At 39.1% G+C, this 15,610-nt stretch overlaps 1 protein-coding gene across 1 annotated transcript in view; it reads right to left on the reverse strand.

Moving 5' to 3' along the window:
• The window catches only part of adamts9 (ADAM metallopeptidase with thrombospondin type 1 motif, 9), a 256,778-nt gene that overhangs the window by 185,271 nt on the left and 55,897 nt on the right, over window positions 1-15,610 (reverse strand). The window contains exons 7-9 of the mRNA XM_043708280.1: window positions 13,332-13,372; window positions 12,673-12,778; window positions 4,358-4,504 (exon numbers count right to left, since the gene is read on the reverse strand). Coding sequence (XP_043564215.1) covers window positions 4,358-4,504; window positions 12,673-12,778; window positions 13,332-13,372 — 294 coding nt within the window. The remainder of the gene's footprint in view (window positions 1-4,357; window positions 4,505-12,672; window positions 12,779-13,331; window positions 13,373-15,610) is intronic.

The following is a 15,610-nucleotide window of genomic DNA, read 5'->3' on the forward strand; positions in this document are numbered from 1 at the left end:
CCAAGGAGCAGGAGAATCGACGTTTCGGGCATGAGCCCTTCTTCAGGAATGAGGAAACTGTGCCAAGCAGGCTAAGATAAAAGGTAGGGAGGAGGGACTTGGGGGAGGGGTGTTGGAAATGCGATAGGTGGAAGGAGGTCAAGGTGAGGGTGATAGGCCGGAGTGGGAGTGGGGGTGGAGAGGTCAGGAAGAAGATTGCAGGTTAGGAAGGCGGTGCTGAGTTTGAGACCTGCTGCGCTTTTCCAGCAACACATTTTCAGCTACTTTTTATTCTTGACTAATATACACCTACATCCACATACTTGCCAAAATAATTTAAAGCTCTTCCAACAGCAACAGCAAAATGTCCCACAAGAAACTCAGTCCCAGCTCTGTTCAGGGGCAATATGTCCAGATTCTGCAGGTGCCTCCTTCCTCAGAGGCAGTCCCAACGCCATAGGAATCTCAAGCCTTCCCTCCTGCATTATCTATCCAGCCATTCATTCATTTACCTTATCTTTCCATTTCTCTATTTATTTGCATGAGGTTCTGGGATCAATTGAAGATTCCTACATTCAAGGTCTTGTTTGCTCATTTTCCACCTAGTTCCCCAAATTCTGCTTGCAGCACTACATGCTGCTTCCTACTGAAGTCTTCGCAAATTGACTTTAAACAGTGCAACTAAAAATAAGGAACTGCTGTATTCAATAACAGAACAGCAAAATTAAAATAGGATAATTGAGAACTATTTTGCAGTCAGTAAATTCAAAACTGCACATGCAGAAATCAATCAGTTGTTTTTATATCAGTCTTACAACTTGTGTGCTTTACTGATTTAAATAAACCAATCCAGTGAGCTAATTAATCAGTGATGAAAAACATTGCTAATGAATCCCATCATGTTTGCACAATCAGCAAGTAAACTAATCAAAAGAGAAATACATGGACAACAGTATAAAACCATGCTAAATGTACCTTGTGTCTTCCACTGTGTCTCACGCCTGCACACACACAACATGGGTGCTGGGGAAAAAAATAAGCACTACCACAGTTAGGCGGTAGTGTGGGGGTTAAAATAAAAAAGAAGAAGAAAAAAGAAATTAAAAAAACATCATGCTAAATGCACCTTGTGTCTTTCACTGTGTCTCACATCTGCACACACACAACGTGGGTGCTGGGGAAAAAATAAGCAGTTAGGCGGTAGTGTGGGGGTTTAAAAAAATAAAAAAAAAACCATGCTAAAGTGCATGAGACAATCTTTGATATCTTCAATTGTTATGGTGTCAGATAGCATTGAAAAACAAAGCTCATTGATAAGTAGACAAATTCTGATCAACAGGCCAGTTTAATACAGTTAAGAAAGGCAGGTGATGGGGCATGTGTCAGATTGATAGCAAGCAAGGGAAGGTCAATGGCTTTTTTTAAAAATACATTGACAGGATGAGGGCATTGCTGGCTGGTTCAAAATTTATTGCCCATCCTTAACTGTCAATGGACAGTTAAGAGACAACCACGTTGCTCTGGGTCTGGAGTCACATAAAGGCCAGACCAGGTAATGAGTTTCCTTCCTCAAAGGATATTAGTGAATTATTTGTCAAGAATCTTCACAAAATTCCCTAGTAGAGCTAAAAGATCTCCAGTAGGTATGGAGTACATGGGAAGACTAATTCAGAGTCACATTAAACTTCTGTATTCATTGATTACAATTAATTTCATTTAGACAAAAGTTGGCAAAATCTAGACAAATATGTAACAATTTGTGAGCAGATGCAGAGAAAAGTGTTCATATTATGGGCTGAACTTTTCTTTAGCTAAATCTGAGTTGTGTTGGGTTTTTCAAAAGGACTCTTGCTACAAGGCCTAGTGAGAATTCTTGGCATATATTATGAAATTTGCCTTCAGTGTTGACCCAATGGTATCACTTACATCTGACTCTGTGTCCATCTTACCATGTGGCATTCCCAGGAAAGCTCACTTCTCAGCAGATATCCCCAAATTCACTGGCAATCTTCACTATATCTTTAAAAGCTCATTGTACACCTGGACTAGCAATGCCAGAATACAGCTGTTCTACACCATTTCTGACATTTGACCCAGATGTGGTAAACAGGGGGAAATCAGTGTCCCACTTTGCAGGTAGGGTTCTGGAGGTCCTACTTGATGGAGTGTGCACAAATGGGACTTTATCTTCCCCCCAACCCCAGAATCACTGGCAGAAGCCACAACACCACACCATGCCAGCCTAGTCTGAGAATGCCACCCAGGTTAGAGCAGTATCAGTCATCTGGGGGAATGCAGAGTACTATATGAAGAAGATCAATGGCCTTCTTCACTCTGCCATTGTAAGGACCACCATCTTTTCTCTGATACAATACTCTCATTTTATCTCTGCTCCTACACCCACCTCCTACCAAGGCCCTTGCTTTACCAATCTCACAATTCCCTCACTCGCTGTCACCCACCCTGGCTCCCAACATCACTAGTCCTGCATGCTGCTCCTCGGATGCTGCCTGAACTGCTGTGCTCTTCCAGCACCACCAATCCAAAATCTGGTTTCCAGCATCTGCAGTCATTGTTTTTACCTGCCATCTGAACTGCCCACTCATGTGCTTGGGGCACCTGACCACTTGTGCCAATGATGCCCACCACTGTCATTTCCCTTAATACCTGCCTCTCTCTCATTCATGGAAAAAGACAGCACATTATGCTATATTCACCATTTTGGAATGAACTAGACATCTGCAAAGGAGTAATTTTTAAAAATAGGTAGGTTGTGAAACCAGAGTCATATTAACCTAATAGTCTTCAACTGACAGTGGGTCTCCCAAACGCTAGACTAATGTTTTGGAGACATAGATTCAAATCACATAATGGTAGCCAGTGAAATTTGAAGTCAATAAAAATGTGATAAAAAGCTGGCCTAATGGCAACTGTGTAACCACTGTCAGTTGTCCCTGAACCCCCACCTAGTTCACTGATGTCCTTTAGGAAAGAAAATCTACCCTTGTTACCTACTATGGCCTACCTGTGACTCATAGACCACAGCAATGTAAGTGACTCTTAATTGCTCTCTGGGCAATTAGAAAAGGGCACTAAATGCTGGCCTAAGCAGCAATGCCCACAGTCCAAGTGTGAATGAGAAACCACTTCATCACTTACACATGGCACAGAATGGATGAGAAGACTCAAAAGGGAGACAGTACATTGGGCAGATAACAGCAGTGACATTGAAACTCTTGTTAGGAACTGCAAGGGAACATCAAGAGCATCTGCAAAATCAATGGAAAGCACTTCTGGTACTGCATGAAGCCCCTGCCTACCGATTCTCCAAAAGCACACCGATTTCCATGCACCTTTCTCATGTGCATGGAAATGCCTGCAGCATCATCATTGACTACAGAGGAAGTGGTAGAGGTAAAAAGCATCTGGATGGGTATATGAATAGGAAGGGTTTAAAGGGATATGGGCCAAGTGCTAGCAAATGGGACTAGATTAGGTTGGGATGTCTGGTCAGTATGGACGAATTGGACCGAAGGGTCTGTTTCCATGCTGTACATCTCTCTGATCCTATTACTCTATGACTACTTCACTATACCTCATCATTTGTCAACTACTCAATATGTCAAGCACCACTGTTGCACACACTGCAAGCTTCATTCTTTTTTTGTTAATTTGTACCCCTAGAGAGATAATTAAAGACAATGGTATGCAATTTATTGGTAGGCCATTCCCAAGACACTGTGAGAAATGGAGTATCAATCACATTACTTCCTCTCCAATGGTCTACTATGTTTCATAGATTCTGAAATCTAATCCTCAACTGTAGATAGACCTAGCTGGATGTACACATTGCAGTGTTGCATTTGAGGGCAAACCTGAGGCTTCATTCTATCCCTGGAAGAGCTCACATTTGGCAGACCAATGTGTACCAATTTATCAACTTCTACCCAAAGTACTCATTTTGATACTGGAAAGCAGCTTGAAAAAAACTGCAAAAACAGATGACCAACATACTGTATATGAAGAAAATGTGGGTACAGAATTAACAAAAGTACAAGGTGGATTACAAGATCCAGTAGAAATGAGAGACAAAATCACCATCATGAGATCTGGGAGTGTCAGCAAAGAGAGTTCACCATTGTTGTGTGGATATGATCTTGCAACTCTTCCTGGTAGCTTGTCTGCTTTTGGTTTGCAAGCTGCACAGATAAGTTGGTTGCTGCAACATCTATTTCATAGCTTATAGTATGCTATACTGTTTTAATAAACTAACCCATGGAGATAATCAATCCCTGATGAGTGAAGATTATAAGAACATTACCACTAATGTGACAAATAGTACAGTTAAATATAGACTTAAAACAAAATTCTAACATACTCTAAAAAATTAGTAACATATCTTCTGCTACATTTTGACCACATCCAGGGATTGGTGTAATAATTCAAGGTAGGGGCCATAACATGCTGCTGATTTTTGCCACCATCTTCTTTGCACTTATTGCTGTCATCATGAGGCATATTAAACCTAGATAAAAGTAAAACAAAGTTGTTAAGCAAGCATGTCAGCTAGGTTCTTTCAAAAATTGATCACAGAGACATATTTGGGTGCTGCATGTTTATCACAATATATTGCTCAAAAATGTGAGGTCTACTTTGTGTATAGTATAACACATATTGATGTCGACAGTGTTCATGGAAATATAACTATATTTCTTGCATTAGTTGTTCTGAATTCAGATTCTGATATGACTAACTGTGAATAACATTATTGTGATCTCTACATGTAGCCACTTATTTATCAGAGCTTTAGTCTACTTATACTCTAGCTCCCACTCACATGTACTCCTCTGGCCATTTATAATAGGCGTGGAGTTTGGCTAAACTACATAAACTTTACATTGCAATATCACACAGTGACAATGAATTAAGATTGGAGTGTATTTCGAAAAACAGCTCCACACAATAAATAAAACTTGGAATAAAATAAACTTTATGCGCACTCCTTCTATCTAATTTCAAAGTGGGTACTGTTTACCAATTTATATCGTTGTCACTTATACTCATGAAAATGAGCCTAAGTGTTTTGAACAGGGGACCATTTGATTCAGGTGAACATCTGAGTGAATGGTGGATAGGATCATTGCCAATGGGTGGTTCAAATGATTTTCCCATAGGGCCTTTCTATAATAAAATGTGTACTCTGCCAGCACTCAACAGGAATTACAAAAAGTTGGCAAATTTGGAGGAAGTGGGAGGATCCTGCAGCTCTTCCCATAGTTAAACTCCCACAGACACCTTTGTGATGGGGGAGGTGAGGGAGCAAAGTGCCCAGTTGGGATGTTTTTTTAATGGAGCCATTTATGCTTTTCCCGCAATGTTGAAGATACAAATTGCATTGGGACTCTAAATACATCAGAGAACATTGATTTCAATAAATGACTTGCTTAATTCAGGTGGGAGTTCTGTCTGCTTAAGTTGTGGTCCTCTCAGAAACCATATTAAGACTTTTAATCAAATTTACTCATGCTGAGAAATGGGGAGACAGTAAGGAAAATAGGCCCCAGCATATGCAAAAATAATTAGATTACAGAAATCAGAAAATGTGCTATCATTTTTCAAGCAAAGTTTCTCAGAATATAGTTCAATATGTATTTGTGAACAACAGAAATTATATGTAATTGATGTTTTATTTAGAAACAGCTTTTCAATGTATCCGTCATAACATTAGCCTGTGAAATTGAATTTTTGAAAATTTTGTAGCCAATTGGTACTTGTTTACACATTAGTAAGCAATCTGCTCCTTACCTCCTCTGATTGAGGATACTATGTTTAGCAGGGGCTTGGAATTTCAGCAGTTAAATAAAGCAAGATAAGTTTGACAAATGAGTGTAGATTAAAACCAGATGAGAGTGTATTTCAGTTTCCCTTTTGATTTTCCCAGCAGAGGCACTAATAAACAGAACAGTTTAGGCAGAAGTGAAAAGTTGCTTCAGCCCTCAAAAACTGCAGGTGCAGTTATTCTAAAATAGCAACAGAAGAACAGTTGGAAATGCTGAGCAGGTCAGATGATATCTGCGGTAAAAGAGGAGACAATGGAAATTTGAATATTGAGATTCTTTCCTTTCGGAAGGATTAGCAGTGAGCAGAATTTGAAAACAGGAAAGGATTGAGGGAAATCACAAACTCAGGCAAAAAGTAACAAGTTTTGATTTTCTTGGGTGTAGAACAAGAGGTGATTAAATGGCTGATGTGATATTATCAGGAGACAACGAATGAATAATGAGCGAAAGATTTATAATGACGGTACAAGGTTTCCAAACAGATGTCGTCTACCACCGAGAAGAACAAAGGCAGCAGATGCATTTGAGCATAATGACCTGCAAATTCTCCTCCAAGAGACACACTGTCCCGATTTGGAACTATATCATCATTCCTTCATGGTCTCTGATGAAAATCCTAGAGGTACTTCCTAACAGCAAAGACTACAGTGATTTAAAAAGGAATCTCACCACCACCTTCTCCAGGGCAAATAGTGATGGACAATAAATGCTGTCCTAGCCAGTGACACCCATAACACACTAACCTTTAAAATAAACATTAGGTGCCATACCACTCCTTGTGTCTATGCAACAGAAATCAAAATACATCAGTCAGAATTCCTTCAGTCACTTATGATACAGTTTGTCCTGACTGTAAAGGTACTAGCACAAGTGTGCCTTAGTATTCCAAAAAGGTGCAGAGTGCAGAAATGACTGTGTCAAACAGCTTGTGAGGCTGGAAGTATAACTCTGCCATTTTGTACCGGTAAGGTTTTAATGGAATTGACAGGGTATATGCAGGGTCAGAGCTCACAGTATAAGGATAAGGGGTAAGCCATTTAAGACTGAGATGAGGAGAAATTTCTCAACCCAGAGAGTGGTGAGCCTGTGGAGGTCAGAAAGCAGTTGAAGCCAAAACATTATACGATTTCAAGAAGGAACTGGATATTGCACTTGGAACTAAAGGGATCAAAGGATGTGGGGAAAAACAGAACATGTTATTGAAGCAGGCTTAAAGAACCACATGGCATACCCCTGCGCCTATTCTCGATATAATTTCTATGTAATTTCATAGTCTTTACAGCCAGTTTTCAGATGAGGTGCATTTGATTTGATTTTGTTTTGCTGATAAAGAGTTAGTGGAAGATGTGAATTATGCATTTTGTATTTTCAAGGGAGTGATGCTGCGTCTTAACAAGAAGGCTTGAGGCAATGGAAGGCTTGTTCAGGAGAAACCCTGCTTCTGGACTGAGGGCTATGCTTGCAGTATTCCTTGGACCATCACATAACTTTGAAATAGAGCACAGACAGTAAAGAGAGGAAACAGAGTACAGAGGAGTGAGAAGTAGCAGGGCTCTCAAGATATGATCCTATTCATTATGGATTTTTAGAAAGCATATCTTGTACTTCTACCTCTGTTGACAACAGCATCTCAGATGTCTGCATTTCACCAAGGAGGTAATGACCACACTGTTGAAAATGTGTTGCTGGAAAAGCGCAGCAGGTCAGGCTTCAAGGGCTCATGCCCGAAACGTCGATTCTCCTGCTCCTTGGATGCTGCCTGACCTGCTGCGCTTTTCCAGCAACACATTTTCAGCTCTGATCTCCAGCATCTGCAGTCCTCACTTTCTCCTCAATGAGCACATTGTGCTATATCCCACAGTTATAATTGCATGGCAGGTCATTGACAATTTCAGTCAGCTGCCACGAATGTGGCTTTGATCCTAAATTTCTACATCAGTGGCTCCTTCCAGACAGCAGGAAGTGTCAGGCAATAACTATCATGTCTGATTTTGATGTTCAATAGTATTGCCCTTCATTATCCTGAGGGGATTGCTACTAAACAGAAATTTCACTAGGTCAGCCATGTAAATACTGTGACTACAAGAGCAGGTCAGAAGCCAGAGATTTTGCAGCAAATTTCTCATTCCTTCATTCTGCAAAGCCTGGCTGCCATCTACAAGGCACAAGTCAGAATATTCTCCTCTTTCCTGAGTGCAGTACCAGCAGCAAGCAAGAAGCTTGTCATCAGTCAAGACAAGCCAGCAGTTCTACATTTTTAAACATTCCTGCTGTAGAACGAGTATCATCACTTTCACTGTTGGTTCAAAAATGTTGAATTCCAACCCTAACATCACTGTGGGTCCACTTACACCTCATGGATTGCAGTGGTTCAAGAAGGCAGCCCACCACCATGTTCTCAAGGACAACTAGGGACAGACAATAAATGCTGGCCTAGCCAGTGACCTCCGTGCCCCATGAGTGAATAATAAACTGCACTGCAAGTGATTCATATTAATTGTTCTATCATCTTTACATTCTCCTCCCTGGCAAGGTCAACCTATCCAACTGATCAAATAAAAATTTCAGATCATTGAAGGAATTTAGTCAGCATTACTAGCTATAGCCTGGGTACTACAATGAAATATCCTCCCTGTTAGGAGTTATCAGTCTGACAAAATTACCTCTGGATAGATAATATCTACAGGTACATTATAGTTGGAACACCTTGTCTAAGTTAACCTAAATCAACACATAAAATTTTAACATACGAATGTAATATATTGTCATCTGTTTATGGACACTACAGAAATTAAATATGAAACTATAACAAATGCTGGTCTTGCCAGCAATATCTGTTTTCCAAGAAGGAATCTTTTTAAAAAGTAACAGCTTCAGCATTTTATGGTTTGCCATATATCACTGTACCAACCACGTATTAGAGGACTGCAGAGAAGGAGAAGGAGACATCATCCTCTTTAGTCCCCAAAAGAAGCGAAAGGGTACAGATATGGGTTTGCCAGGCTAATGGAACTCAAAGTAATCTTGAGATAATACAGAATGGGAGGACTGCTGAGACAAAACACATTTTGCAGAAGCTGTAAAACTTGTATTTATCAGGACAATCACAAGAATACACATTCAATGGGAAAACCAATGTTTATTCCATCTGAGAGGAAACTATTGATTGGCTGTCAAGTGGAATTTGATTGGTAGAGGTACTTAAATTTTAAATAAAGTTTGGCAGTTAACTGTCAATCAACATTAATGGATGCATTCTCCATGGCAACACCATTACTGGAGACAGCAGATGATGATATGCGCTTGAACTTTGGGGGGATTGGCTTCAGATTGGACAACAGGCTGGGCAGACTAGCTGAAATATATCAGAAGGAGCATTAACAGAATGGCAATGAAGGGAGCACTGTCATCCTACAAAGTGAGTGGCATACTCCAGGGACAATGCTTAAACATTCCTAGTAATCTGTTAGAGATTGTTAGACTCCGGTGGGAGCCACACACAGCTATGTTGGCAACAGTATGGGTTGCCATAGCTGAATCACTTTTAACCTCCATCTGAGCTGCACTGCAGCATTGAGAAGTCTGCTCACTTCTATCTGTGCTGCAATCGACGTCGAAGCATTGGTCCCTGGCTTTGCAGACGAGACAGCCACATGGGCTCTTCCACTCGAGGTAGGATGAGCTCTAACCTTAGTGCAAAGCCCTGTATCAACTTGGAACTAATTCCTCAATGCTTCTTGATAATTACAAAAGCCAGGCCTGCCAAGTTACTAAACATCTTGGTGTGCATGTCCATCAGCATTCTTGTGACTTGTGACTTTACCCACCAGTGTGCTGGCACTCAAACTATCCATTCCCTCTGGTCTAGTTGCAGGCCACTTGACCAGATAATTCGCTGTATGCTGATCCTGATTCCACACAATCTTCTAAAGTTTGCTCAGTGCCAGAATTTGAGTTGATGTTCGTGTTTTGTCAGATTAAGACATGGTGTTTCTTGTCCAGGTCAGGTTTACTGCTTTCTGTTCACGATGAGGCTGACTGTCAAGCAAGGGGAATGTTCTTGGGTAACTGATGGCAGAAGTACAGGCAGGTTGCTTCAGGTAGATGGAGGAGCCAGAGATCCATTGTGTTGACTTATTCAATTAGATCATCATTATTAGTAAATGTATCTGGGTTGAAGAGGGTGAGTGTTATTACATGGATACAGGATTCAGGGAAAGATCTGTATTTTAAAGTGTTGGAAAGAAGACTGTTGTTAAATGTAGACTGTTGCACAGAATAGGAGACATCAGTGACAATCTCCTTATGAGAGTAATTGAGGAATCCTCTGGGTAAAATTCACGAAATACTGTTCATCATCTACATCAGCTTCTCATGCAGTTGATGCATTGTCCCAGTACTGTTACTGCTCAGAGCTTTTAGCATAGAAACATAGAAAATAGGAGCAAGAATAGGCCATATGCTCTACCATTTAATAAGATTTGGTTTTCCTACCAGAATCCATTCCAGATCATTCTTCCTGAAGAGATAAAAGATTTCCTCATTTCGAAAAATGAACACACAATAACAAGTTCTAACTGATGCCACACTGACATGCAAGATCACATGAATGTTGTCACAGATATTTTGTGTCTCAGATATTTTAATCTTTCATTCCTGCTGAGGTATCTATGGTGGTTTTGTAAGACCCTGAACCTCATTGTGAATCTCATTGAACTTACTAACCTTCCTACAAAATATATCACTTTTCTGACAAATGTATCATTTATCTGCACCCTGATTGATGTTAGAGATTCCACCACAGCAATTTAAAATAAACGGGGCCATAAAAGTTAAGTGTGGCTATCGTTTTCATAACCAGCAGCACAGGCATGTGACTGTGGTCTTAGGATCTCATGCATCACATGGTAAAACTGACTGGTTGCCTTTTTGGTGAAGTACATTCATAGCGTACCTCCTTTTGGTGACCTATGCTGTCTGTATATGTTGGTGGCTTAATCAGTGTGCACCATTTACTTGATAACTGTTTGCCTATGTTTATTTCATCCTCTGCTGTTCTTTCTCCTTGGTGATAATGCCAAACAAGGTTTTACCAGTTGAATACACTAGCTCCTGTGCAGATTTTACTGTGGATACGAGATGGTAGGAGCAGGTGGTGATGGTCACCACGTTACAGTCCCACACTGTTACAAGCAAATACAGGCCATATGGGAAGAAAACAGAGAAACTGTTGTTCTCAGGTGCAAAATTCACAATTATAGAACTTCACACTCTTTCGGTCCAGGATCTCCCCAATGCTACTTGTTTTAGCTGAATCTGCAGAAACTGATCTTTATAATTCTTAAACCAGCTTACCTGGAAACCTTTTAAGTGAAATAAAAACCTCAAAAATTTCAAAACTGAAATGCCACAGATCTCATTGCAATATATGTAATTGAAATCACTTGAAACTCTGCAGGCAAATCATGGAAAGACCTAAAAGCACAGGTAGTCAGGTGATTTGTTTTGAAGTGAGTTGTTAGAAGTGAAATTTCTGAAATGGTGGTCAGTTAGCTAGAAAACTAGTTTGCAATGTAGAGTGATGCTAACATTATTGGTTTGACTCCCATATCGACTGAGGTTACCGTGAAGGACTTTATTCTTCTCAACATCTCTACTTGCCCAAGGCATGGTGACCCTTAGGTTAAACCATTACAAATTGTCTCTATTTAATAAGAGAGCAGCTCAATGGTCTTGTAAGACTATGGCAACGTTGCTTTTCACTTTATACTGTAAGTGGGAAAATTCTAGACCATGTACTTAGACATCTTTTAAATGTATATCTATATATGTGAAATTACATATGTAAATTAATTACTTATAAGAATATTTTCAATGTATATACTCAGAAGACAATGTTGTTAACTGAGATTAAATCCTCCAGTTTTTTTTAAATCAATACATCCACTCTACTTTTAGAACTGGGAGGCAAGAGAAAGGATGATGTTTTCCAGAGTGTATGAAGAATCGGAGTTTTATATACATAAGTGAGAAGAAGCCTTGGATTTGGATTTGGATTGGGATTGATGGATAAAATGGAGACATGTTAAAAAGTTGACAATTGGATTCCATTGAAAAGATAATGCAGAAAGGCAATGAAACTGTAAGGAGTGTTAATGGTGCAGGTTCATCAGAAAAACCTTCACATTAGGAGAATGGGCCTGGAAGCAGTCAAACTGACAAATAAATCAAACAGGGTCTGCAAGGTGAAGAAACAATTGATCAAGCAATTCAAGAATATGGGACACAGAAATTTGTTTGGGAAGAGATTCCTCATATGGTTAATTTTCTAAGATGTTCAATGGGTTCATATCTTAATTGTGCATCAACAAGGAAACTGCCATAATAGCTGTGTTTCAGGGAATAGTTTTGCTGTAGTGTTACTGTGTAGAATTGTTTTGGTGAAATATGTTTGGAGAGAAAAATTGAAACTGACTGGAAAGCTATTGTGTAATACTATGTCTTGAGTGGCTGACTGGACATGAGAAAGATGATCAATCAGCATTATTACAGCCCCAAGTAAAATGGAAGAAGCCAAAAGAAAAAGTTCTTACAACTGAAAATGTGAGACTTAATACATACATAACCATAGGGAAAATTGTTATAAGTTGTAATACTATTTTTGAAAGAAATTGAATGAGTTAATTCAAACTGGAAAATATATTTCGATCTGTATGCAAAATAATTAGACCAAATTAATCATGCAAACTACATTTAGCAAAGAAGTTCTCTATTTACAATGGAATTCATATTCAGACTTTAAGGTGCTAGGTCACAATATTAATGATGTTTAAAATGACAATGGAAGACTTACACATGCCCAAGCTCATGAGCTATTGTAAAAGCTGTACTTAATCCGTTATCTTCACTAATGGAGCAACTTCGGTAAGGATCACATACTGTTCCAAGTTCAGCTAATCCTGTACACAATCCAGACGGAAAAAAAATGTTTGTCAATCTTTCCATCTCTTAAAGTTTCATTGATTGCACAAAGCCTAAGTTTAAGAAAATACACTTGTAGAGCTAATTAAAAATGTTAAATATATAGCAGAATTGATATTATATTATGATTTGCAATTATCATTGCACAGAAAGTTAACTGTTGAAAATTACTTTCTAAATTGAAACTACAACCTTGAACCTTCAATCACATAGAAAGTCAGCCTAAAATACCTTTAGTTCACCTTCCTTCCCTGAACTTGTTAACATTTTCTTGGTGTATCTTCCCAATACAGATGCCCATCATAATTTCCCCCCAAAAATAGTAATCACATGAGTTTTATCAGGAGTGGTTTTTGTGCCCTCCAGAACTTAAGAGAGCACCTACTATTTCACCTGACGAAATCCTCTAATTTGACACGGACTTGTTGTTTTCCTATTTCCAGAGCTCAACTATTCATGAAGTCAAATTGTTGAATCTTTGGAAAGGATCAATCACAAGACTCTATCAAAATGCATAATACTATAACTTACCCAAAGTGTCACATTTATCACGAGCTCTGCAAATGTCTTGCCTAAAGGAAAACACATTTCATTAAATGCTGTTCACTCACATATTAAAGCAGCAACAACTTTATTCTCATGTCTTTTCTCATGTTTTGCAAAGTTCTGACAAGTCCTAAATTGCTTTGAGCCACTTCCAAAAATCAGGAAAGGAAAAAAAAAGATGGATTACTGATTACCATAGCTTGTTTAAGTAGCCTGCACAAAATTTAAACTGTCTGCTTCCTCGAGAGGTATGAGAACAGTTGTCAAAAATATAATGCTTTTTTTTCCCCAACAGCCACTTAATGGTAAATGCTCAATTCTAATCTTTATTCAGCAGTTTGGGAAATAACAGAGCTTATAAAATGGTTCTGATTCTGAAAGAAGACTATCAGGTTTTTATTTATTGATTTCAATTTCATGGCAAGTTACTTCAAATGAGGGAATACTGTTATTAGGAAAATAGACAATAAAATTATTGAATTATTTTATGATCTTCCAGACCAGCTAGGAAGCACTGTGCTGTTCCAATTTGTTTTTACTTCAGTGGCTTGATAATGCTCAAAACAATTTAAAATACAGTTTAGACATTCACTTTGTTTTCATTACAATTGAATGTCCATGCCCAAGACATTTAGAAACAATGCAACAATATTTACATATCCATCAACAATTCAATGCTTATTAAGGGAGCAGAAAATATAGGAAACAAAACTTTCAATATAAACTGTTTATCCAACGTGGTGTCCAAATTCAATTTGCATAATGTTAATACCATTTGCATGTCAATTTCCTCCAATTAACACTTCATTTATAAGTTTCTACTCATTGGAATGCTGACCCTCCCACCCCAGTTACACTCTCTTCCAACCTCTTCCATTGGGCAGAAGGTACAAAATGTTAAACACATGTACCAACAGATTCAAGATCAGCTTCTTCCCTGCTGTTTTTTGAATGGACTTCTGAATGGACCTCTCAACATTTAAATCTAAACATTGATCTCACTCTTCGTGTACCTTCATTGCAGCCATAACCTTGGATTCTTTGCTCTATTCTATTATCCTAATGTACTGTATATAGTATGATCTGCCTCTACTGTATGCAAAACAAAACTATTCACTGAACCTAGCTACATGTGACAATGATAAATCAAATCAAACCATCAGCGCAGGAGCAAACCATTCATTCCTTGAGCCTTTTCGATCTTACAGTTAGATCATAGTTGGTCTTCTATCTCAATTTCATTTTCTAACACTATCCACACATGCCTTGACAACTTTAGTGTCAAGAAATCTATCAATCTTTGTTCTGAATATACTCAATGACTGAGCCTCTTTTACCTTCTGGTTTAGAGAATACCAAAAATTCACCTCCGAGGGAAGGAATTTCCCTTCATTTCAGTCCTAAATTGCCTACTCTTGTTTTTCCTGCATGTGTCCTTTCAACCCTATAGGAATTTTGTATGCTTCAAGGAACATAAAGGAAATTAAGATGTAGTTACTCAACAACCTCATGGACTGGCCAGAGATTGTTTGCTCAAAGCATGCAATCGAATGGGGATGGACATAAAGTAGACTGATCAACTGAAGAGGAGTCGGTGGACCGGCTTGGAGGATAAATTCATAAGATCTCCGGTGATAAAAAAGAGTTCCACAGGATTCTTCAGGAATCTTGAGTTAACGTAAAGGTTGTTGGAAGATAAACAGGGACACAATTAAATCAATTTTGAAATAAAATCTAGACATTCACAAGCATAACTTTGTACTGAGATATTGCTAGATTAAGTATAAAAAAGAGTTTTCTGCCTATGGATCCCATCCATCCCTTTAACTCAATCTTAGGAGAATGCCCCAATTATAACATTTCCCTATTCACTCCATTTTTTTAAGATTAAGATTACTTACTTACAGTGTGGAAACAGGCCCTTCGGCCCAACAAGTCCACACTGACCCGCCGAAGCGCAACCCACCCATTCCCCTACATTTACCCCTTTACCTAACACTACGGGCAATTTAGCATGGGCCAATTCACCTGACCTGCACATCTTTGGACTGTGGGAGGAAACCGGAGCACCCGGAGGAAACCCACGCAGACACGGGGAGAATGTGCAAACTCCACACAGTCAGTCGCCTGAGTCGGGAATTGAACCCGGGTCTCTGGCACTGTGAGGCAGCAGTGCTAAGCAGTTTTCTCTCCACAGATGTTGCCAGAACTGTTGAGTTTCTCCAGCATTCTCAGTTTTTGTTTTATGTTTCCTGAAACTTCTT

This window comes from Chiloscyllium plagiosum, chromosome 18, assembly GCF_004010195.1.
Source record: "Chiloscyllium plagiosum isolate BGI_BamShark_2017 chromosome 18, ASM401019v2, whole genome shotgun sequence".
Classification (NCBI taxonomy): domain Eukaryota; kingdom Metazoa; phylum Chordata; class Chondrichthyes; order Orectolobiformes; family Hemiscylliidae; genus Chiloscyllium; species Chiloscyllium plagiosum.